Source organism: Larus michahellis, chromosome 13, assembly GCF_964199755.1.
Source record: "Larus michahellis chromosome 13, bLarMic1.1, whole genome shotgun sequence".
NCBI classification, from domain to species: Eukaryota; Metazoa; Chordata; class Aves; order Charadriiformes; family Laridae; genus Larus; species Larus michahellis.
In genome coordinates, this window is record NC_133908.1 from 4457186 (window position 1) to 4475616 (window position 18431).

An 18431-nucleotide genomic window follows, 5' to 3' on the forward strand; every position below is an offset into this window, starting at 1 on the left:
GAAACGATGGTGATGAGACAAGGCGGGGTCCTGGGGACTGCAAAGACACCAGGGTGAAGGTGGGTCTGTGAGTGAGGGTCTGTGGGTGAGGGTGTTAAACCTGCCTGTAGGGTGGGAGCGTCCAAACCCCCTCAGAGCCATCTGGTCCTGGGTGACCAGCGAGCAGCCCGTGTTTTCCGCAGAGGATGAGAGAGGGGCCGCCGGGTCCTCTCCGGAGCTGCCCTCCTCCAGCCGGGGCAGCCCCGGGGGCGGGCGAGAGCCCCGGGGCCGAGTGAGAGCCCCGGGGCAGTCACACCCCCCGCCTCCCGGAGTCGAGCCGGGCTCCCCGCGGCTCCGTGCGCGGCAGCTGCGGGGAGGCGGCACCGGGGAGGGGACGGCGGCCGGGCCCGGCCCCTCTCCCCGCCTCGCCGGCACAAAACGGGAGGCGGGGGCGGCCGGGGCGCACACCTCCCCGCCGCCGGGGCAGCGCCGGGCCGCGCTGCCGGGCCCGCTGCGGGCCGTGCGGGGGATGTAGCGCTCAGCACCGCGGACAGCGGCGGGGCCGGGAGGGGGGGCCGCGGCGGGGACACACACACACACACACACATACACACACACACACACGACACGACACCCCCACGCCATGGCCAGCGTGCAGCAGGGCGAGAAGCAGCTCTTCGAGAAGTTCTGGCGAGGCACCTTCAAAGCCGTGGCCACGCCGCGACCCGAGAGCATCATCGTGGCCAGCATCACGGCCCGCAAGCCACTGCCCAGGTAAGGGCTGCCAGGGCATGGCGGGGGATGGCTCAGGGACACCCCACATCCCACCTCCGGCTGCACCACCCCGAGACTATTCCCCACCCCCAACTGGTACCCCCCCATCAGGAGGGTCTGGAGCGTCACCTCCCCCCACACCCAGTTAGGGGCTGGAGGACCAGGGGATCCCCCCCCAGTGCGTGGGGCAGGGGGATGATGGCTGGCTTGGCCCCCTCCCCAGGTAGGTGCTGCGATCCGAAGGGGAGCAGGCTTGGGAAACTTTGGCTCAGTGGTGCTTGGAGACCGGGAGCTGGCTGTCTCCTGAGGGGAGCAGGGTGGGGGCCTGGAAAGCCCTAGTTGGGCTATGGAGGGGGGGGCTGTGGTGGGGGTTATCATCCGGAAAGTGTGATCACCTCCATCCCTGCCTTGTTGTGTTGTCTCTGCGTCACTTCTTCACCAGGGACCCCCTGGAAGGTGATGCCTGGGGAGGGGAACAGCCCCCTCTCCAGCCGGACCTTGCCTTGGTGCAGGGGGGAGGCTGACGCACCCCAGGGATGTGCACCCCAGACGCTACGGCTGGCCAAGGTGCCTGCACACAGCCATGGACCGGGGCTGCTGGGGGGTCTGGTGTCCCCCAGGTCTCAAAGCTGAGCAAGCTCAGCTTTGTGTGCCTGGTGCCTGCCTTCCCTGTCCCTCCTGCTCCCAGGGGGCCTGGTGGCCCCGTGTTTGCCAGAGCCAGAGGAGAGGCCAAAGCCCATGAAACGAGGCGAGGGGGATGCTCATACCCACCTGCTCAGCTGGGCTGTCTCATGGGCAAGGGTCCATGTGGCTTCCTCACAACAATGCATGCTCTAATTTAGACCGGTTTTGTTTTGCTGACTGTCTCAATATTGGTTAAAAATACCCGCTTTGCACTGTTTTTATAAGGAAAGGAGGCTTTTTCTGGTTCTCTTAGCTCTGTATTTCCAATGCTGGCTGCTCCCCACCCACTGTGGGGAACAACCCAAAGTTTCATGAAGGCACTGGGTGGGTAGAGGAGAGGGGCTCGGTCTGCAGTGGGCTGGTGTTGGGGGCTCAGCCTGTGCTAAGGAACAGAGAGCTCATGGGAGCGAGCTGTTTCGGATGCCTCCCCTGCCAGCAGAGGCTGTGAGCCGCAGCAGCGAGGGGGACAAGGGTCCCACTGAGAGTGCTATGGGGGAGTCACTTCTGCGCCCGCGGCCCAGCTTCCCAAGCATGAATTTTTCCAGTCTCTCTGATTGCCATTAACCAGAGTAGGAAATTGGGAAAGGCACGGCTTAGGCTTCCGAAGGAGAAGAGCAAATCTCATTTCCACGGGCAGCGTTTGCAGGAGTTCAGCCTTCGTCGGGGAGAGGAACCACTGTGGCTTTCTCCTCCCCTGCATCGGGCTACCATTGGCACCCAAAGGGGCCATCAGTGGGCTGGGTGCTGGCGCTCACACACACAGACGCTCTGTCCTGCCCAAATGTGCCTGAGCGAGCCATGCTGCTTAAATATCTTGCAGTCGGAGATGTAATACAGCAACAAATTAGGGCATTGGGGAAATACAGCAAGCTCAAGTACTGGGAATGATGCACAGCTCTACACGGCAATTTGGATTGCTGTGGACACCCTGGTCGGGCTGAGGAGCGTTTGCGTTTGCAGCTCTGTTAAAAAGTTAATAAATGCGCACGCCTTTCTGTTTCACTGGCAACGCCAGCTCCGGCAGCAGGGGAACCGTCTGTGCAGGGGTCGGGAACTCTCGGTACTTGGCAAAATGGACCCGCCAGCTCAGCTTTGCTGCCTTTTGCACCTTGGCACAGGCGGATCCTGCCTGATGGGGTCCCCGAGCCGGGGTGTGCTCCGCACAACCGGCCACAATGCTGCCAGGTCCCCGTGTTGGTGCAGCCGGCTCCTTTTGTCTCCTCGCAGCGTGTGCTGCCGGCTGGGGCCCCGGGACATTCCCTGCGGAGCAGCCATCTGTGCTGCCGCCCTCCCTACAGGTGAAGAGTGGGGTCAGCCCCGGGGGGCACCTTCCCCGGGGGCTGCGGGGTGTTTGTGCTCACCCCTGACCTGTGCCACGGAGGGGCTTTGCTGCCAGGGGGGCTGAAGCCTAAGGCTGGGGGAGCAGGAGGACCGCAGTCCCCGGCTCCTCTTGTAAGGGCTGCCAGCTTGGCTTGCCTGGCGCAGGGCTCTGCTGCCTTGGCAGGATCACACCTACGAGATGCCAGATCTCACATCCCCAGGGTCTCGCAGTGGGTCCCCATCGGGGTACGCAGCAATGTCTCCAGCACCCCAAGCCAGCACCAGGTTTGTAGCCCAGCCATAGCCAGAGCCAGCCTCCTGCTCCCCATCCGCCGGGAGAGCAGCCCCAAGGCTGGCAGCGGCTCCTCTCGCAGCCGTCTCCGCGCCTGGCTCCGCTCTGGGATTGTTTTTCCTGAAGGTTTCGCTGCGTCGCTGCTCGGATCGGCCTCTCTTCCCCGATGATGCTCCCAGCTAATTTAAGAGCAAATGACTGCGGTGCCCGCGAGCAGAGCGCACCAGAGAGGAGACGGGGAGACCAGTTAGCCAAATGAAAAATTAAGATGACCATCTGGATTTCTGTTTTCTCCCACACTTGACAGCTGCTCCTCTGCAAGCACCGCGGATCTCTGCCCTGGATCCGGCCCCGTGCTTCCCGCAGCAGTGGAGGCGACGGTGGGGTTTCTAGGCCAGCGCTGCTCATTTCCCCGTTAATTTTGCTGGCTGGTCCTGTGCCCTCAAGGGGAGCCAAGGGACTTGGTAGCATCGTGAGGGTCCTGCTGAGAGCCCCCACAGTGGCCATTGCCCAAATCCATCCCTGCAGGGTGCCTTGGGCATGGCTAATGGCTCAATCCAGCATCCTCATGGGGCAGCAGTGGGGTTCCTGGGGCAGATGGTTTTCCCCCTTCCAGCCGGCTCTTCCCTGTGCCTCATCCCTCGCCACCACCTCGCTGCTGGTCCCAGAGATAAAGCCTCTTCCATCTAAATTCCCCGTGATGTTTGGAGGGTTAAAGCTCTGCTAAACCCAGGGTTCATGCTGGAACAAAAGAATACATTAATCCCTTCCCTCTCGTCCTGCTGGGGCTGGGGGGGACACTCACTCTGGCCCCTGACGCAGCTCCGCGCCCGGAGCAGCGCTCTGCCAAAGTAAATGGATTATTGACCAGTTTGCAGTGTGAAAGGAAAAACCGAGGCGCTGGGGAAAGGGGCTTTTCCAATTAACCTTTCGCCACGCAGGGCCCGGCGAGGCTTCACTGTGCAGCCTGGGGCTCCGCTTCTGCGGCTGGGGGTGAGGGACCCGCTGGCTTGGGGAGGCTGGGCAGCGCTGGGGCTACCTCATGCCTGCCTTTGCTGGGAGGATTGCCCCAGTGCATGCAAAATACCAGGTTGGTTTGAGAGGTTTGTGTGCCCAGAGGGTTGGGATGAGGGACAGGGAGCTCTCCCCCTGCTCCAAGCCCCTCTGCTGAGCCGGGGTGTTCCCATTCCCTCTAGCTGGTCCATAAGGATGCTGTGATCCCCACCTGGCAGCTGCGAGGGACTTTGGCTCTTGCGAACTCTTTAAACCTCCAGTGATGAGGTGCCACCAGTCTCTGCCCAGCCTTCGGGGACGGGTATCGCTGGCCCTGTGACTAGGACCCCCTTTCCTCCCTCTTGGCGGGGCTTTTGGCTGAGGCTGTCCCCCCACCGTGACCCTGGCCGCGGTGTGGAGGCCGGGAGCCCCATTCGTGCTCTGCAGCCTGACTGCTCCGGTGCTGCTGCGTATTTCATAAGCATCCATCCGATGGGGAGCCCAGGGGTCCCTGGGACTCCCTGGGGTGCTCCAGGGCCCCCCGGGGACCCGGAGCTTGTGCAGTCTGGGGCTTTGTGGGATGCTTTTGGGGGTGTTTGTGTTCCCTACTCCCACACCACCAGCCACAGCAGCATAGCACAGGCTGCCCTGCCCCAGCACCCCCAAATTCAGCCGAAATCCACTTCTACATGAAAAGTGAGGGCATTGCTGAGGCTGGGGGCTGCGGTGCCGGTATCAGCCGGTGATGCCGGGTGAGCACGGGCAGTGCTGGGAGAAAGGAGGCTCCTGCATCCCTCCCTGCCAGATGGCCTAAGTGGGTCACATCAGGGCAGTGCAGGGGATTTGTGCTTTAACCCTTAATCCCCCGGGATGTGCTGTGCACGGAGGGGGAGGGCAGGCTGTGTCGCTGAAGTGGGATTAAGCATCTTTTTCCACCTGGTTTGCCATCGCGGGTGATCTTGGTGACGGGTCTGGGCACTGCTGGGACAAGGGTGGCAGCGTGTCACCCCCGGCTGCACTGGGACTGGGCAGGAGCAGCTGTGGCACTGCAGTGCCGGGGGGGTCACTGTATCCCCAGTGAGGGCAGAAGGTGGCTGCAATTCCCCTGTGAGTTTTGGCCCAGCGGAGAGTCCCCAATGGGCTGGGGACCAGTTCTCTTCCATCCCAACCTCTGGCTTCCCAGCCATGTTTTGTCCCCAACAAACATCAGGGTGTGGTGCTGGGGAGGAAGCCCCCGCTGATGGCCCCACCATGCCCATGGCCCCCCGCTCCTGTTAATCCTCCCCCTTGTTGGTGGGGCATCTGCTCTGCGGGAAGAGGCGGCGGCAGGGCCGGCCGCGCCAGCCGCCTGGCTGCCATCTGCTCCCTCCCGCTCCCAACGAGCCCGAGCGCTAATGAGCCCATGGCCCCGGCCCAAGCGGGGGGAGAGGGGCTTGAAAAGAAAAGCAGAGGGGGAGAAGAAAAGCCCCTTCCTCGGAGGGGCTGTCAATAGGGAGGCTTTTGTCTGCCCCTGCCCTCCAGCTCCAGCTGGACGGCGGGAGCGGGGAGAGCTAATTAGGCAGCTTGAGAGCTGCTGGGGGGAGCCGAGCGAGGGGCAGAGCCAGGGATGCCTGCGAGACCCCCTCCCTCCTGCTCGCAGAGCCTTCCTCCTCCTCCTTCCCCCCAGCACCATCCATCTGCCTCCCCGCTGGACCGGTGCTGGGGACTTGAGTCCCTGCTGGCCTCCCCAGTGGGGTGGGGGACACCTCTGTCCCCAGAGAGGTGGCCCTGCTGGCATGTTGGAGGGATGGATCCACATCAGGTTGGGTGGGATGCAGCGAGTGCCACGCAGCACAGCTGGGCTCATCACCCATGGGTGCCTTAGCCAGGGGACATCAGCATGGGATGGTGCACAAGCAGCTAAGGGTTGAGGGAAAGGGGCCTTTGGGAGCCCCCACAGGAGCCCCAGGTTCATGGATGGGGACTTCTTAGACACTTTGGGTACCCCCAAAAAGCACTGCCTCTTCACTCTGTGACCCTGCCCCGGGCACGTGGGGCTTTGTCGCTTTCACCTAAAAGCTCCCAAAAGCGGACGTGGGGCTGAGGGTTGTCGCCAGACCAGCAGCTGCAGGGACTGGAAACCAGAAGGGCGGTGGGAAACACCAGGGTTTGGAGGACAGGCAATTTCTGGCCTGTAAAAGTTCATCTGAACGTTTTGCTTTGTGCCTAAATCTGGCCCTGTGGCTCTGAATCCCATGCCCGCCAGCAAAAAACATGGGCATGACCTGGCCCTCGGTCAGAGTGAAGGTCCACAGCGTCTCGTGGGGAAACATGGGGTGCAGCGTGCTCTGAATCTGGGGCTTGAATCTCCCCATCTCTGGGGAGGAGGGAGCCCACGGTGTCCACGCTGCGCCGTGGCAAGCACCGTATCTGATCTCCTTACCCTCCTCGTCAGATGAAGGATGAAATCGGGTGGAAAGACGCAAAAAGGGGCAGGGGGGGGAAGTCTGCTGGCTGGCCAGAGGATCATTTTATAGAAATATTTAATTTCACCCTTGAACAAAGCTGCCTGCAGACGCTCCTCCGGCTGCCGGGGAGCCCCCCTGTCTGCAGATGCCGCAGGGGCTCAGCCGCAGATGCCCCGGTGGGGTCCGGCACCGCGGGGGGCTGCGCTGGCCATGGGGTCCCCTCCCTGCTGGGCTCAGCGCCATCCCAGCACTTGGGTGAGGCTGTTTCATTGAGGTACCCAAGTGTGGAGCAAGAGACCAGGGCAAAATGTTGCAGTGCAGGGTCTTGCGTGTCCAGGGTCCATCCCTGCCCGGCTTGGGGAGAGCTGGCAGATGCCCCCGTAGCAGCACCATCCCTGGCTCGTCTCCCATCCCCGGAGAGGCAGGAGAGCAGGGCTCTTAAACCCGGCACGTGTGTTTACATCCCTCTCTCGAGGTCTAAGTAATAAATAATTAGGGCTGCAAGGCCCTAAATAATAAATAGCAGCGATGACCCCGATGCCAGGGATTGCTAAAGAGCTTCTGCCCACCAGTGACTCCTGTGGCCCCTCTCGTCTCCTTGCTGTCACCAGCCGGGTCAGCCTGTCCCACTGCAGCTTGTCCCCAGAAGGGGGTCTCTGCTCTTCCCCGAGGTCCCCCGGCATGGGGGATTTCTCCTTCCAGAGGGCCATGGCTGGAGTCTGCTCAGCCCCGTCCCTGTCCCTTCTCACATCTCCATGTCTGGCAGCTGGACCTTTCTATATGTACATTTTTCTATAAGATGAATTTATCAAATGCAAACCCAGAGTCACTGAAATTAAATCATTTCATGCATGACCACCCTTTCCTTTTCTTGTCTTTTCTCCTTTTCTCCCTGCTGCCACTAAAACCTCTTCATCATTGCAAAGCCCGACCCCGGCCGGCAAAGCCCACCCGCCTTTCGGCTGCAGGTGGTGCCACGGCTTTGCCACAGCCCCTGGTGCAGCTTAAGCTCCCAGGGGCTCTTTGCTGTTAGGGGAATGTGGGTGCACTGTGCCCCATGGTTCTGCCCTGCCCCACCAGAGACCCACGCGTGGCTCCCAGCCCCCTGGGTCCTCCTCTGGCCCCGATCCCTGGTGGTGCCACCAGCTGGAAAATGGGGCTGGACTCGATGCCCATGTTGGAGCCCTTTGGCATTCCCAGCAAAGGGCAGGGAGAAATGCCAAACCCCAGGAGCCAGTTGGCTTTCACAGCCCCACTTGGTGATTTTATGGGTGCGTGCAAACATATAGAGGTCATGAGTGCCTGAAATCCGGTAGGAGCGGTGGATCCCAGCGGCACAGTATCCATAGCAGGGCTTTGATGTAGCGCAGATTTTGTCTGTGCCCAGGGAGGTGCGGGCTGGACCACCACCTCTGGCTGCATGGCCGGGCACAGTGCCCACATCTTGGTGCCACCATCACCTGGCAAAGGCCACGCAACCCACTGTGGGACACTGGGTGCTGCAAAACTGGCTTCTCCCTCAGCCACTCGAGCAGAAAGCGCTGACAAACACTGGGAGTTTAAAAATAGCAGGTTTTTTCGCACGCGGCGGGAGCACTTTCCCTGCCAGTGCAGCGGGGACTGCAGGAAGGGCTTAAAAAAAAAATAAAGCGGGGAAAAAAACTCGATAAAAAACTCGATTGGTGTTTCAGGCTGGCTGAGCTGGGTATCCCTGCCTGTGGCCCAGGCAGGAGACAGCAAGGCTGGGGCTAACTGCTTCGCTGATGACCCGTTTAACACTTCATGTTTAATTTATGTCTTGTCATTAATGAAAGAAGAAACAGCTGCTGCTGCCTAGCCCTGGCTGGGAGCTTTGCAGAGGATGGAGGTGGGAACGGGGGCAGCAGGCAGGACATCTCGTTTGCCCCCAAGGGGCACCTGGGTGGGCAGAGGGGTCAGGGGCAGCACGGGCAGGGTCCCGCTGCCTGCGGGGTTGCTCTGCTCTCTCCTCCCGGCTCCTGCTTCCCCCCATGCGAGCAGGGGATGCTGTGACGTACTGGTACGGGCTGCAAAGATCCTTGTGCTGTTGGATCCCAGGGCCGGGGGCAGATGCCCATCTCACATGCAGGTGGCTGAAAATGCTGCGAGACCCGCGGGCTGTGATGAGAAAACGGGTTTTCTCTGCTGCGAACCCCAAATTCCAGCAGTGCATCATCCCAACGGAGTGGGACAGCACTTTGGCAATGGGCTGGTTGTATTGAATTTATCTCTGTGCCCGCGTGTGTTGGGGTGTGACCGGAGGAGAGCAGGGTAGGAGGCTGTGATTTTAGCTACGTTACTGTCGGGATGAAGAATTAGCTGTTGCCCAGCAAGAGAAATATTTTTGCATTAAGAGAGATCTCACAGTTAAAGACCACCTGCTGAATTAATCTGTGGGTCAGCTGGAGCCGCCGTATAACCAACCCCCCGCCAACGCAGTGCATCTATAACACCAATGTATAATAGCACGTAAATATATCATGACTTATTCTCTGCTGCTCCATCATCCGCGGCCAGTGGAGCAGTCCTCCTTAGTGGGGCGGCCATGGACACGGCATACTGGGCACGGGAGGGCGGTTAGGGCTTTGGCCCTCAGAGGGGTATCTCTCCCTGAGGCTGGTGATTTCAACTCTGGGAATCTATTGCCTGTAAAGCATTTGCCCTCTTCAAATCCCCCCTGCTTCGATCAGAGCACGGCCAGATTCGTTACGATGGGGAGAAGCAAGAGAAGTGGGTTCAGCACTGCTTCTTCTAAGAGGTTTTTATTTGCCAAAAAACCTCCAAGATCCAGGAACATATAGCAGAAAAAAAAAATCCAAAGCAACAATGCAGCAGAGTGCCCATGTTTCGCCTGCCCTTCCCTGCTGTGTTGGACGGGCTCTGTGGTTATCTGCCTGACGCAGCCGCCTGCCTCAGCCCTGCCTTTGTCTGCCCGTCAGCCGCGCGTTGGCCGAGTTAATGAGGGGTGATGGTGCAGGGCCACCGGAGCAGAAAAGTGGGTGGATAATGCGTGCCAGGGAGAGGGAGGTGGAGTGGGGTCTGGGTAGGCATCGCCAGTGGAGGAGGAACAAAGGGAGCTGGTGGTTCATCACAGAGATAGGGGCATTTTGCAGCCCAGCACCCCCCGGGTGTGCCCTGTGTCTCCTGATTGAGGATGGACAGGATCTCCTGGTGACCTCCTGTGTCCCTGGACCCTGGCCGCCCCAGGGAGGTCCCTGTGTGGAGCTGAGCTCTGCAGGACACAGGACATGTTGGCTGCTTCTCTCCCAGGATCCTGGGGCGTCCCTGGATGCAGGGATTCTGTTGCCCATTGAGTCCAATGGCTGGAGAAGTCATTGGCGCAGTTTTGGACCAGTCCTTGTGCTCTCCCAAACATTTCCCACGTGTGGTTCGGGAGCCAGCACAGGTGAAGAATGTCCTTAGGATGTTTTGGAGGGCTTTTTTGATGTTTCAGAGAGTCCAGCCTGATAGATGCAGCCGTTTCATGCTCCAGGTACATCCTTGCCCTTGCCGAGAGCGTGGAGCATCTCAGCACCTGCAGGGACAGAGATAAAGGCACAACACCACAGCACGTGCCAGTGGCAGGTTTGACCCCCAGTGTTTGCTGCCTCGTGGCAGTAGTTACTACCCCATTGCCCTCAGGGGCTCCCCAGAAGTGTTTTTTCCACTCACAACCCCGATATCCCCGTTCTCATCCCTCCAAGCGGACTCGGATGCTCAAGGGCAGGCACTCAGCATGGGAGCTGCCACCATGGGGACCGGTGGGTTAATTTTGCGGTGGAGGTTTGTGGTCCAAAGCGCTGGCTGTCGGCTCTGCTGGGCTGCGAATGCCACCGAAGGCACGTTCATCCCTGATTAATGGAAACTGAAAAGCAGGATCCTGAGGACCCGTGGCTCCCCTGCCCCCACCCCGCCGCAGGCTGACACTGCCAACCCTCGCCCTGCGCTGCCGGCGGGTTTGTCCTGCGTGGAGCAGAGGACGGCGGGTCTCACCTTGCCTTTCCGCTGTGGAAAAGCAGGCGGCAGAGCCCACGGCTTCACCCTGCACCCTGCCTGCAGAGCCGGTGCTGGGACACGGCCACCACCCCGCTCCCCCCGCTCACCCTCCCCACCGCGTCGGTATTGATTTGATCTGAACTCCCTTTAACGTGCTGTGATTTCTTTCAATTAGGCTTTGAGCAAGGCCTCTGCGGCGTTCGATAGAGCCAGCCCCAGCACGGTGCCTGGACCACGAGGTCCAGAGGGAGATGCCTGGGGATGGTCCCACATCCCTGACATGAGCATCCCTCTGTGTCTTATTTTCCCCCTGTCCCATGAAGATGATCCCACTCCTTAGAGGTTGCTCCTTGTCCCCTCTGCATTTCCTAGTTCTTTCCATCCCTTGGACTGGTGGCTTTGCTACCCCAGCCCATAGGAGAGATTTGCCGCATCGTTAGCTGGTTCACCTTCCTAATTTAGACGAGCTCCAGAGCTGCATGGTCCCCCCCTGCTCTGTGCAGGAGCAGCCCCACCGCCAACCGGAGCTGAACCCAGCCTGAACCACCCTCATCTCCCCATCCCCGGCAAAGCCGCCTTGCTTTCCCCTTTCTCCTTGGTGGCTGTCACCTCCTCAGGGACGCACTTAGCCAAGTCAGGGCTTGGTGTCACATTGTTTCCGGCAAACTAATGGGCAGAGTGCTTGTTTTCAGAAATTGTATAGAGCAGCAATCCCTGCACTTCATCGCCAGCTGCAATTACCGAAGCCAAGTCGATGCGGTTGATGGTAATAGGATGGTAACACTGTCTGAATTTGTATTTAATGCTGATTCCAAGGGTCTATAATTTTCATCAGCACCACATGACTTTTTATAGAACAGAAAAATGTGAGAGCAGTTAATGAGCTGTAATTCTGGAGAGCTTCTGCCTTGATTGGGACTAATTATTTTCTTTATAAAAATAATTAACAATCCACACAACCTATAGAGTGAAAGGCATGTGGCATTAATTAAACCATGTGGTATTTTCAACCCACCTTTATCTCCCCTTTCCCAGCACACCCCAAATAGACAGTGGCATTCCACTGCAGAAAGCCAAGCTGGGCGCGAGCACGCACCGGGGCGAGGGCTCATGCAGGGCTTTTCGCAGGTCCTGAGCGAGAGGGCTGCACCCAAATCCACCTCCGCAGCCTCCCAGCCCTGTGTGTACTGTAAAAATCCTCATTTGGGTATGAAAGGCTGTTTTGGCTGGAATAAGGTGATGTTTTACACGCGTGGGCAGCCCGTGATGGGTGCAGAGGGGATGCTGGGGATGTCTCTGTGTTTCGGCTGAAGAGCAGCCGGTGGGACCCCGGGGGGGATGCAGGGGGCTGTGCCGCGTGCTGTCACTTGCTGTGGGGCATCACGATATCCCAAAATTGAGATGGCTGCTTCGCACAGGCCGAGCTCTTGTTCTCCAGCACTCTGAGATCCTGGGATGAGTCCCAGGCGAATGTGCCCCAGCACTGATAGTGTGCGGGTCCGTGTGTGCTTAGACACGTACTTACATAATATATAATTGTTAACAAGACTAATTCCTCTATTTTCCTGGAGGTATTCTGAGAACTAATGAATATATTTGCATAATCTTGATTTTGTTTATGAATAATTCTGGATTATCCGAATGTGAGTAACACTGGGGCTTTGCCGTTCTAGATTGCCTTTCAGCTGAGGATAGCAAAGCATTTTACAAATATTAGTTCAGCCTCACAAATTTCAGCAAGCGATAAAATTATTATCACACCCAATTAAAGATGGATGTGCCGAAAAGTGGTCTGCCACGGGGCCCAGGAGTCCGGGCACCCACCTGCCTCCTCCAAACCTTCCCCTTAGGGAGCAGCAAGCCAAGGAATATTCTCCCCTTTCTCTTTTGCGATGATTTAAAACAACGTTGAGGGTGGCAGGTGGCATGGAGGGTTGTGGACGAGACCTGGGAGCAGACAGGGGGGTTTCTTTCTGGCTCTGACCCCCAAACAGCCCTGGGTGCTGCAGCACCAAGCACACCGGTGCTTGTCGTGTGTCAGGGGTGGCATGGACACACCTTCTGCCCTCCTTGGAGTGCAGTGGGAAGAGGAAAGGACCTGCCTTCACCCCCAGAAACTCTCCTTAACTTAAAACCCCCTTCACCAGTCCTTCCTGGGCAGCTGGCAAGACCACCGAGGTGTTTCCCACGGGACCAGGGGGTGTTACGGGGAAGGAGGATTGGCATCAAACCAAACCCTCCCACCCATAAAGCTGCAATTTGGTAATTTCCCAGCTCAGCTGACATAGGAGATGTGATACAGGGAGGGAAAGGGCCCTTCTGGCCATAAAACGCCCGGCAGCATGTAGCAGGGGGGTTAAACCCCACTTGTCACGTCCCTTCCTGGGCTGGGAACGTCGTAGGCTCATGTCTCCAGCAGGAGAAATCTGTTGCTTAATTCCTTTCTGCGGGAGCTAATCGCTGCCCACGCATCCCCGTGCGGGGACATCTGCTTCTCGTGGTGTCACTGAGCCGTCCCGGTCCCAGGTGGCCCTGGCATGCGTCGTGGTGGGACGGATGTTTGGGAGACAATCCCAAATGAGGGGATATCCCGGGACTTCTGTCTCACCAGCCCCCCCCCAGCACAGCAGACCGATTCTTGCTGGCGGCTGCCTGGGGCTCCCCCCCACCGGCTGCCGTTCACGGGCAGAAGATGTTATCCTCCACCTCCCTAATTCGGTGTAGAGCAGCACTGGCACTGCCCTGCTCGGGTGATGCCCCTGGACAGGACACCTGGGTTGGGGACACCCATTCGAATGCACCCACAGGTCTGCCCTGACGGGGTTTGAGCTTTTTTTAATGTCGGAGTCATTTCAAGCTGAGCCTTTGGGATTGCTGTTCATTAGCTGCAGGTGGACATGTGTGTCTGTGTCCCAGCACATGGGGTGGTTTATTAACGGGGTGCGGTGACCTGAGTGTCCCTGTCCCCAGCCTGGATGGACAGGGCAGCCGCCTTCTCCATGCTTTCCACATCAACCAGAGTCTTTCCCAGGGAACTCTGTGTGAACGGGTTGGTTTTTTTGGAGCTGGGACCTGAGTGTTGGGACCTCCAGTGCATTTTCCCCTCTTTTTCCAGTAGCAATTCAAAAAAAGCAAATTAAGGGAGAAGAGGAAAAAGCTTTATGTGAGCGGCAAAGGGAGTGGATCTTCTCCAGCCTTGCTGCCTCCAACGTGCCTTATTACTAATTCATTTTTAAACTGATCTCTCAGCGCTCCCAGGAGTTCCTGGTAACCGTGTGCTTACAATCCCCTATTTGATTAAAATTTAACGAGCTATGTTATTGGCAAATACACTATTTCGCTGCTGTTCGCCGTGCCAAATGGCGTGGAGGGAATCAGTGCATCGCAGAGAGCACCCGTAATGACAACGCACCATGGATGTGGCATCCCATGGCCCGGCCCTGCCATCGTTTGGCAGCACACAGGGTGGCTTCCTCATTAAGGAGCGAGCCCAGGCTCGTCGGGAGGATAATGCTCTCCAAAGATCCCGGATTAACCTGTGTGAGGAACTGGAATCTTGTGTGCAAGCACGGCCCCATCCATGGCAGCCAGCACTGAAGCAAGGCGCTGCTGCGGGGGCTTGGCTTGATCTTGGGGTGCTGTGGTGACACAGGGGACACACCCTGGGTGGGGGGGTTGGCACTGTACGGCCCATTGGGTGTGAAGGTGCTCTCCAGCCTGACCACATTGCAGACAGTAACAAAGCGCTTCTGTTCTGGGACATCCTTCAGGTTGTTGTTTTTTGTTTTGTTTTGTTTTTTTTAAACCCTCCTAAAAGGTTGAGCATCATCTCCCAGTGCTCCTCAGCTTCCAGCTCCCAGTGTTGCGGTGGGAAGTGCCCAACCACAGCAGCTGGGCTCCCTCTAGCCCGTGGTCCTGCCCTTCGCCTGGCTTGGGTTTGCCCTTGTGGGCAATTGATTAGTGAGAAATTTGAGCTCAGATCCAGGTTTTTCTTAATTGGAAGCTCTCCGAGGGCTGCTGAGGGCTGCCCCCATGCCTGGGCACCAGCTCTGCCCCCTTCACTGGGGAGCTCAGGGCTGCCTGGGGGATGATGGTAGGGACGGGGTCTGGGTGTGCCGTTTGTGGCCAGCTGGGAGTTAGCCATGGGGCTATGGCAGGGTTTAGTATAAGCTCTTGGCCCCAGTCCCTCCTCAGACCAGTCCCTGCCATGCCAGGGTCACTCAGGTACCTGGAGCCCCCCAAAACATGGGTCAGGGCTGTGCAGGATTGTTGTGCTGTGGTAATGTCGGTACTTTCAGCTCTGTTTGCACGCACCAGGGAGAAGCCAAGGCTCCTCTTTTGCTATTCCCTGATTGAGGAGAAAACTGGCTCCTTTACAGGCATGGGAACCTGCAGGGTATTTGTCTAAGGAGGAGGATCTGGGGGTAGAAAATGCACAACATTGTCCCCCTGAGAGCCAGCCTGGCCCGGCAACGTGCAGGTGCTGACGGGCACGAAGCTCCACAGAGACCTCCGAGCCGGCAGCGTGGGAGTCACAAGATGCCGTAGAAACTGCTCGAGACGGGGCAGCAGTCCAGGTTTCCTTAGGAAATGATATGACTGCATGCCATATTCCTCGGGTTTATCTCTGCTGTCGCTGGCAGGCGGTCAGCGGAGCCATCCCAGATTGCTGGAAGCAAGGGAAGGTGACACAGAGCCCTGCAAGGCGGCCGGGTGCGCGGGTGGGAAGAGGGATGGGAAGTGCTGCTAGGGAGAAGGGGACCCAGCCATGGGGAGCAGGGAGAGGCTTGTGCTCGCCCTCGTGCCTGACCCTACCTAAGACGGTCCACGGGAGCATCTCTTTCCCCTGTGGAGTTTTATGCTCCGCCAGATCCGTTCATCCCATGCTGCCCAGCGGGAGCCGCCGCCAGCTGGTGCCCGGGACGGAGCCCTCCCCGTGGGCTGCGACCACACCGTATCCCCCAAAGCATCTGGCGCTGACCCCGTGCTGCTACCGGGGCCTCCTCCAGCAGGGAAGCTCCTCTGTTCTGATTCAACCATGCATAGCAAATCAACTGCTGGAAAATAAAGAGCCAAGCTGCTTTTTTGGCCCAGGATGCGATAAGAGCGGTCGTTAAACGTTTCTGGAGTCCAAGAGGCAAAAGGAGCGGCTGCCGCATTCAGGCTTGCAGCAGGACACAGGGTTCCCGGGAGCAGGAGGGGGAGGCAAGTCACGGCTGGCAAAAATTGGATGAAAAATGTATATTACGGAATTGTATTTCTCTTCTGTGTTTAAACTGCCTCAAGAAAACCACGCGCTTCTCTGCAGCTGGTGCCTCTGCTGATGCACGGAAAAAATAGCGGGGAGAAGATTAAAATTGAACTGGCTTGGAGTCTGTGTAATCAGGGAAAATATCTCGGTGATTTGCTATTATAATTTTCAATAACAAACTGCAGGGCTCCTGCCGCACTAATAATAACGGTTTGAATGAGGTGGGGAAAGAACCTGCCGTGGGGTGTTTGTGTGTGTGTTTGTGGGAAGCACTTACAATTTTCCCCGTCTCCTAATTTTGAAGAGGTATTTTTAGTGCATATTTCAAAGAGCTTTACGTAAACACATCTGCTGGAGTTTTTGCTTGGCAGTGTCTTTACAACCTCTTTTTCTTCCCCCTCCCTCTCCTGGGATAAAGGAACAGTTTGACCATTTCTTTTTCAATCAGATGAGCAAAGCTAGAGAGCAAGAGAGAAAATAAAAGGGTCATTTTGCCAGCGACAAAAGGCTTCTTGGCCCAAAGTGGTGGATTTTAGAAACACTGTGAGCAGCTCAGCCAAGAGCCCAGGGCAGAGGTGCATCGGAGGTGGCCGTGGCAGAGAGCTGAGGGGATGCAGGAGAGCAGGGAAGCCAACCTGCCACCTGCCCCCTCCTGTGTAGCCGAAACCTCCAGGTGAGGAAAGGAGAGGAAAGATGCGATATTCAATCATGTGTCCAAGCACTTTATGGATGTTACTCAGGAAAAGTGGCAAGAGCACCCCTGGTGCGAGCGGCTGCAGGCACAGGAGTTTCTCCCTCGGGGCTTTGTGCCTGCTACAGATGCCTGTGTCCTTTCACAGGCTGATGTTCCCAGTCCCCAGGCGAGGCATCCGTCATTGGTTTAATGCCATTGAAACATTCATAACTAATAGACTCATCAGAGATGCTTTAACCTTTTTCGGTTTTGGGGCTCCAGTTGGCTGGAGACGCTCCTACCTTTTCGCCAGGGGCTGTGGAGATGATGGGAATGCACAGCCAGCCAGGGCTGAAAAGGGCAAGGTAATAAAGTTTCTGTATTGGCTTTCCAAATACTCTGTCCTGAGCTTGGAAGTGCTGTTGGTGCAGGTCTGCCAAGAGCCGTCAGTGCTCAGGGTCTCGAATGTGCTCATGCGTGCGGCCAAGTGCCCTGCAGCACCATTCCTGCTCGGGCTGTGCATCCAGCACCCAACCCAGCTGCGTGTGGAAAGTAAAATGATTATAAAAATAAAAGGCTTGGTTAGCATGATCCAGCCCCCGCGTGCTTACGCTGCTGCTTGCAAAGCAGATGGGAAGGACAGAAAAGCTGCGGCCAAGCTACAGAGGGCTGGACTGATGGATCCTGTCCCGCAGAGGCAAGGGAAGATGCTGCTGAGGTTGGAGATGGCCTCATGGCAGGGTCCGGCAGCTGAAAGGTCACTAGGAAGGTAATTTTCCTGCTTTTCTCTCCTCTCGAGAAGAGGCGCTGAGTTACTGCAGGGGAAAAGGATGATTGATGAAAGCTTTGTGGCAGGAGAGTGCTGCGAGGCCGGGGCAGAGGAGCGCGGCTGGGACGTGGGAGCCTGCGGGCAGGGGAGGGCAGCTGCCCGGCCCCGGCAGCGCTGAGACGCCAGCACACAAGGATTTCAAGTGCACACCAAACCCGCACCGACTGCATGTCACCGTGGGACCCGGGGGGACGGGTGTCGCTGGGCTCAGCACCCGGGGAAGCGTGTGTCACCGAGTGCCACATTTCATGGCCTGATGAGATGGCACTCAGCCATGGCACCGAGTGCGGCGGCTCAGGATGGAGGAATGGGGATGGTTTGTGAGTTAGCTCTGCTCCCGGAGGCAGCAAACACCCGGTGCCTTTGCCCCGTCCTCTGCAAAGGCTGCCGGGATCCGTCCGTAGGCAGGAAGGGCAGTGCAATCCTGCGGGGGCTAGTGGGGGGCAAATATTTCCCCACGGCCAGGTTGGTTCAAGCAGACTCACCTGCGGGGTTCACCCCACGCCTCTGTAGGCCACAGCATGTCTTTAACAACTTCCATGAGGCGTCTTTGCTGAGCCCAGCACATCTCCCAGGTCTTGCAAATGCCCTGTGGGACCTCCCCGGTCTTGCATTTTCTTTGGCCTCCGCAGAGAAGTGGCCTTATCCTGCCACCCATGTGCACGGCCACCACTACGACACCCGGTGCGAAAGTCTCCTGGTGAGACATCAGTGACGCCCTACCCTTCCCCAGCAAACAGTGATGTCCAGTCCCAAAGGGATCCGTTGCAGAGCACAGGGGCTGCAACGTGGTTAACTGGCCTCTGTGGTGCCACCACAAACTGGAGGTGACACCCTAGCTGTCCAGGGAAGGGACGCAGGATGGAGCGGCATCAAGCGATGGGGCTCTGCAGGGCACTGCCGGCAGCAGGGAGCTCAGTGGGATTCAGAAATGCGACGTGCCTTTGGGAAAGGCAGGTGGGAAGAGATTCAGGCAGTTTGCAAAAATAAACAGGGATCCCCCCACCTCGCAGCTGGGCGGCTGTCGCATGCCCTGTTCTCCTCCAAATGGCCATAGGGTTTTACAGTGGTTTTGTCCCCTTTCAAATTAGGAATATCTGGGTTCTTTCCCACCAGTGACCTTTTCTGCCTCATTTCTATTAGGGTAGCAGTACATCATTTCCCTCTGCTCTCAA

General features: G+C 58.0%; 1 protein-coding gene across 2 annotated transcripts in view; it reads left to right on the top strand.

Annotated features, from left to right (window-relative positions):
- Positions 1-459: 459 nt before the first annotated feature.
- The window catches only part of SRRM4 (serine/arginine repetitive matrix 4), a 50218-nt gene continuing 32246 nt past the window's right edge, over positions 460-18431 (top strand). The window contains exon 1 of one of the 2 annotated variants that reach the window (XM_074606432.1): positions 460-753. In XM_074606432.1, the coding sequence (XP_074462533.1) occupies positions 623-753 (131 nt within the window). In that variant the 5' untranslated portion in view covers positions 460-622. The remainder of the gene's footprint in view (positions 754-18431) is intronic. The other variant, XM_074606433.1, reaches the window with a different exon arrangement.